This window comes from Debaryomyces fabryi (assembly GCF_001447935.2).
Source record: "Debaryomyces fabryi strain CBS 789 chromosome Unknown contig00281, whole genome shotgun sequence".
NCBI classification, from domain to species: Eukaryota; Fungi; Ascomycota; class Pichiomycetes; order Serinales; family Debaryomycetaceae; genus Debaryomyces; species Debaryomyces fabryi.
The window spans coordinates 374-6,525 of NW_015385707.1; the positions used below are offsets into that span (position 1 = coordinate 374).

A 6,152-nucleotide genomic window follows, 5' to 3' on the forward strand; every position below is an offset into this window, starting at 1 on the left:
CAGTTTTCAATTTAGAATATACTCCATACAAAATTTTGAAGTTAAACTATAGTTACCTATTTCATTTTGATTAAACAAATACTCAAGAAGACATTATTTGTAAATATTATAAGAAATTGATTAAGAAACGATTACTAATTAAATTATTAACTTTCGATCATTTCAAATCAAGTTATAAATGGAAAAAGATTAAACAATTAACATGATGACTCTCAGTTTTCGGAAACTTTTAGACGTAGCTATGATATCAATTGCTTTCTTCGAATAATTTATCAAACGATATATTTATTTGAGATAGAAATGACGAGTTCATGCTTGTCTTCAATATTGGAAGTTCCTTAAACTAAATAAATTTATAAGTATAATTTATTTACCTTTATAGATTATAACTCCAGTTCATGAACTCGCTTCATATAATATTTCATATAGTATCAAAAGAATATCCATAACTGAAAAAATAGCCTCAAATTCCGATATTTATAATTTAATGCAAAATTTCTATTCATACCTTGATAGTTATTCAGCTATTTAATACGAGGTTTGATCACACCAAGTTTTCTAATAAGTTTTAGATAATAAAATACTGAATGAACATATTATTCCGATTACCCATTGAGTTGATGGGAGAAACTTTGTCTCACCTTTCCCCGGATGAATTAACATACAAGTTTGATCTTGAAGGTCTAATTTATGATAGAACATTTAATTCATATTCTAAAGTTAGGCAAATGGCTTTCTTCGTTAAATATAAGGGGAAACATGTGACCATTTCCAATACGAATATCAATGATACCCTTCAACTATCAAATTTCCAGTTACAATATTTGAATATTACGCAAATGGTCATAAAGCCTAAAGTGATTTCTTTAGTTTTGTTCGATTGCAATAATCGTTCGTCGTATAATTTTATTAGTTTCATGTTGAGTCATCATTTTAAATTGTTAAAATCATTTACAAATAAGTTTAGTTTTCAATTAAGTATACATGACGATAATTTGATCGACATTAATTTGTTAAATGGAATATTGTACCATTTTAGTTATAATAATTATATTGTAAATTGGTTTTCAATACACTATAAAACTGTGAAGCAAATTACGGGAGTACAACAAACTTCCTTTGAAGAAAATTCTCATGACTTGAATCATGGCAGTATTGAGAACTTAGAATTGCATCTATTTAATTCATCTAGATTGATGGAGCACTTTATGTATTTTAGAAATCACAATTGTATATGTGGAAACTTGAAAACTTTAGATTTATCGTATAATAATATTAATGATGAGAACTTGGCAAAGTTATATTTTCCTGATCTGATACAAGACCTTAATTTATCCAATAATAATCTTCATACAATATCCAATAACTTTAATATTAACAACCTGGCAAATTTAAGAAATCTAAACTTGTCTAATAACAACTTGATTAGGATATCAATTAGCATTAATATATCTTTCAATTTAGAGGTATTAGTATTGTCTGGTAACAACTTAAATAATTGCAATTTCTTATGTAAACCCTTCTTCCAAAATTTGCTGAAACTTAATATATCGCGAAATTTGATATCTAATCTAATAAATCTTCCAACCTCATTAGAAAGATTAGATTTGAGCGGCAATTATTTGAGTTCCTTCTTTAACGAACAAACTTCAAATGTTTTTCCTGCCTCGTTGGTAGAATTGAATTTATCATGGTGTAAGATACTCTTTAAGGCAAGGCTAAATGTTATCGAAGCAAAGCGGACTCTACACATCGAAAATTTACATAAATTAAAATCATTGATACTTAGTGGTAATTACTACTATAATATTAACTCGGAAATATTACAACTCTGCAAATAGTCATTATTTATTACTTATTGTTACAGAAAATTAAATCTTATAATATAAGTAATATTTTCTACGAGCTAAATTACTAGTGATTTTGCGATTTCAAAATAAAGAATGGAATGTGAAAATAATAATATTTGAAATACATATATCTCTACTTCACTTTCTAAAATTGCTTTATTTATTTGGCCATAATGAATACATGGATTAATAGCTAAATCATGCTCTAAATATCTATCGTTTGCCAGAATATCTTACGCGATATTATAATTCCTTTAATTTGGTGTATTATACCACAAGAGTTTCATAATCAAAAATATCACTCATCCCAAATATATTACTTTAAATTACTTTGATAACTTGAGCAAGAGAAGGTTATAATCAACTATAGAACTGTAAGGGCGAAAATAAAGTCATGTCTATTTTCGTATTAATGACCGTACGAGAAGGAGTGCGCAATTTTGAGTAGCCTAAGATCAATATTACAGGAATCGATTCATCCGTTGTCATAGATTATTTTATTCCTTCAATTTTCTTTTAAAAGAATTATTATGATAAACTTTAGAATTAAACACATCGAACTTTATTCCAAATTATATGATTTTGCTCTATTCTAGAAGAAAAATAATACTATTTGGTATAAGGTTGAACTGAACTATCACGCACTAAACTACCTTTTCGACATGTATAGTTTCCTGCTTTAGATTCCCATTCGATGTTAGAGAACTTTCATCCGCCTTATCTTGAAGTATATCCAGACCACATTTTAAGCTGTTGAAAACAAGAATATGTGCTCGTGGGGCTGGGTAGTCAAAGAGCTCTTCCATGTTCTCTAATGGTATTCCTTTTGTTTCTGGAAGAAGGAAATAAACCCATGGTATGGATATTAGCGCCATTGATGCAAAGAAAAAGAATATACCGTAATCCATACCTTCAATCATATCTGTAGTGAACCTGGTCATGAAAAACACAGATAGCCATAAGAACATCGAATTTATTGCTTGAAAAGATGCCCTTAAAGAATTGTCGAATACTTCAGCACCTACAATATATGGCGTCCCAGACCAGCCAATTATAAAAAAGAAGCACCACACATACATTAATCCTAATGCCGCCCTACCTGCTGCAGCTCCACCTTCAACCTTAAGATATGCTCCGATATAGAAGAAACAAACAGCACATATTGGTGAAACGTATAGTAATGTATTCCTCCTACCGATCTGTTCTACTATGAACATCAACCAAATTATAGTGGCAATATACTTAACAACTCCAAATATACCGGTTGAAAACAAGGTCGCATTGGTTCCATCAACCCCAATTTTTCCAAATATTATTGGTGAATAATAGTTTATAGACTGAACACCTAGCAAATTCTGAAACACATATAAAGAAGCCGTCACGAGTAATCTTTTTTGTAATTTTGGTTCCCTCAAGAGAATAAGAAAAGGCCCTGCAATACCTGTACCTACTTTTTTCTTGGCTTCATTTACCAGTTCTTTGATGGATGATATTTCAGACAATAAGTAGTCATTACCATCATCTAGCTTTCTATAAAACTTTAAGTTTTCTATAGCTTCAGAATCTTTTCCAACGGAGAAGAGCCATCGAGGAGATTCTTTCACCCACCAAACCAATGCCAAATATAAAGCGGCGGGTATAATCTGTATCGCAAAAGGAAGAATCCATTGCACATATCCCGTTGACATATTTTCATCAACCGCATAACTAACCCAAAAACCTATGAGATCACCAGTTCTCCACCCTATTTCATACATAGCACTTACTCTACCTCTGATTGGAGGCGGAGATATCTCTGATAAAAACGTTGGAACAATTGAGGTTGATTGCCCTACACCTATACCAGCCAAAATTCTTCCCGCATATATCGGCCCTAAACCTCTATCTTTATTAGAAATTAACATTAAAACTGCTCCCAATGCCATGAAAAGTGCTGATGATATTAGTACTACTTTTCTTCCTTTATAAAATGTAATAGGATAAGACAATATTGAGCCAAAAAAGCATCCAGCGTGAAACAATGATACAATATTGGATATAATAAAACTACTATGGCTTTCCGACATTCTATCAAATCCAAACTCTTTTCTAAATGAGTCAAGCGCAAGAGTACCTCCTATAAATCCAGAATCATACCCGATTTCTAGGGCTGCAAACGAAGAAATTAGTCCTACAAAATAGATTCTCCAATTATAAACCAGCAGAGGAGTTGGTCTGTCTTCTTCTTTCTTGAACGGATTATAGATTTTTATTAGCATTATCGATAGTCACATTCAATATACGCTCTATAAATTAAAGAATGGTTAACTTCTTATGGCTATAAATACTCTCGAAATGAACTTACCTTATTAATTTGGTCTTGAATATTGGTCCTAATGATAAGCAAAACTCCACATAGGATGATTATCCAACCGAGATGTGGGGAAGTCTCTGGTTGCGAAATCCGAATTGGTAATTGAAATTAATTTTCTAAAGTAATACAATGTATCTCAACCTGTCTTAGATTTGCGGTTCTATATTAGTTATGGGTAGTTATTAACCCGAAATGTGGAGTCATAATCGTGATTTTTGGGTTGCACTCTTCGCTGGCGGAGATTTTATAAGAATAAACTCGAGCATATGCCTTTGACTTACAACTGCTGACTTCTGAGTAACATATTATAACCTATCTTGTTTACCTGGTATGAATTCCGTAAGAAGATGCATAATTATTTAATTTTCAAATTAGTAGAACCTATGTGTTCACTTTGAGAGACTTATTTCACCATAGAAAATTCCCCCTTAGAGAGAAAAATTTAAGTGTTAACGATGAAGGCAAAATTAATTAATAATATTATACCTAAGTTTAATACTAATTCAAAATATAATCCAATAAGCTACTAGGACTTATTTATTATGACTCGGTATGATTCTCTTCATGACTATTTATCATATATTCTGCTACCATGAAATCTATTAAATTGCTAGTAATCGTGAACTAGAGTTCGCGGTGAAATTCTTCACTACTTCGTACTGACCACTCATCAACAGCAAGAAAATTTAATTCTAAATCAGAACCTCTAATTTCTCTGTTTAAGCTAGATTCAGTATTGTTAAAATTATTTATTTAGTTGGTCAATTTGATGATTTTCAATCTTAATAAACCATTATCAGTATAAACATTCTTCGTCTTCAACTTCTTCAATCGATAGATGCTTATGTAACTTTGATTCTGGAGAGGCAAGAGTTGAGGTAGATTGTGTGGATACGGATGCTGAGTCACTTATTTCGGACGCTACTGATTCATTATCAGAGTCCACATTAGATAAGTTCACCATCTAATTTTAAGTTTCATAAAACTAAAACTGGAACTAATGAAAAAAACCATTTGCGCAGAGGTTTTATTAATTGTAACACTAGTAACTATGGACTGTGGAATGGTCATAATACTGTATTTTTTTTTGTTATCGTTAGTTTGAAGCTTTCCTCTGGGAGTATTCTAAAGTGTTCTCTGATGTAACGATAATTCCACAAACGGAAAACTGCAGCTTATGGTGAGAAATAATTTTTGTGACATCATGTTAGTTATCAAATTTCCGAAGAAGTCTACTATACTACTTTTAATATCATTATTGAAATTTTATTGAACTGTTTATTAAGTAATGGTATGCTGCTTGTTGGTCTTAAAAATAATTTAATCCATCACTTGCGGTTTGGCAGTCATATAAAAAAGATCATCAGATGAATGATTCTGTTTATACAAATAGCAGAGGCACGAATTACAGTATTAATTACATATTAGATTTTTGCACAAAAAGAATTATATCAAATGATACCTGACGGTTTTAAAACTAAAGAAGACTAGACCTACATTTATCAACGATTGTACATCTGATAATAATGTTTTCTAATATATAACCCCCTGTAATTAGTGAGACTTTATATATATAATTGAGTGATTGATTTAATTTGTCAGGGTATTAATTGGTATTAATTGGTAAGATTATTATTGTTTTATGTCACTTTAGTTCCTTGTTAGCATGCTTACCGTTTTTTATTTTGAACTGCACTTGGTATATCAATGAAACTTCGATTAAATCAATGCATCGGGTCAAATCCACGTATAATACCTAAAACAGAAGATCCCGTTAAATTAATTTAATACTAAAGTACCTAAAATTAACATTAATAACTGACCAGATAGAATGTTAGCAGAAAACGTAAACGTAGAGAAATAGCTCTAGAACTATTACATAAAGTTTGAATTAAAACTAATCATTAGAAGGCACGCATTCCGTTTATAACCGAGAGGTTCAGAATAAG

General features: G+C 30.9%; 2 protein-coding genes across 2 annotated transcripts; one reads left to right on the top strand and one right to left on the bottom strand.

Annotated features, from left to right (window-relative positions):
• Positions 1-620: 620 nt before the first annotated feature.
• AC631_05787 (uncharacterized protein) lies at positions 621-1,841 on the top strand (the record flags this gene model as incomplete). Its single annotated transcript, XM_015614616.1, has 1 exon — positions 621-1,841. The coding sequence occupies one exon, from the start codon at positions 621-623 to the stop codon at positions 1,839-1,841; it is 1,221 nt and encodes a 406-aa protein (XP_015464555.1).
• A 653-nt stretch (positions 1,842-2,494) lies between these two features.
• AC631_05788 (sugar porter family MFS transporter) lies at positions 2,495-4,108 on the bottom strand (the record flags this gene model as incomplete). Its single annotated transcript, XM_015614617.1, has 1 exon — positions 2,495-4,108. One exon carries the CDS (start codon positions 4,106-4,108, stop codon positions 2,495-2,497), a length of 1,614 nt encoding a protein of 537 aa, XP_015464556.1.
• Positions 4,109-6,152: the final 2,044 nt, after the last annotated feature.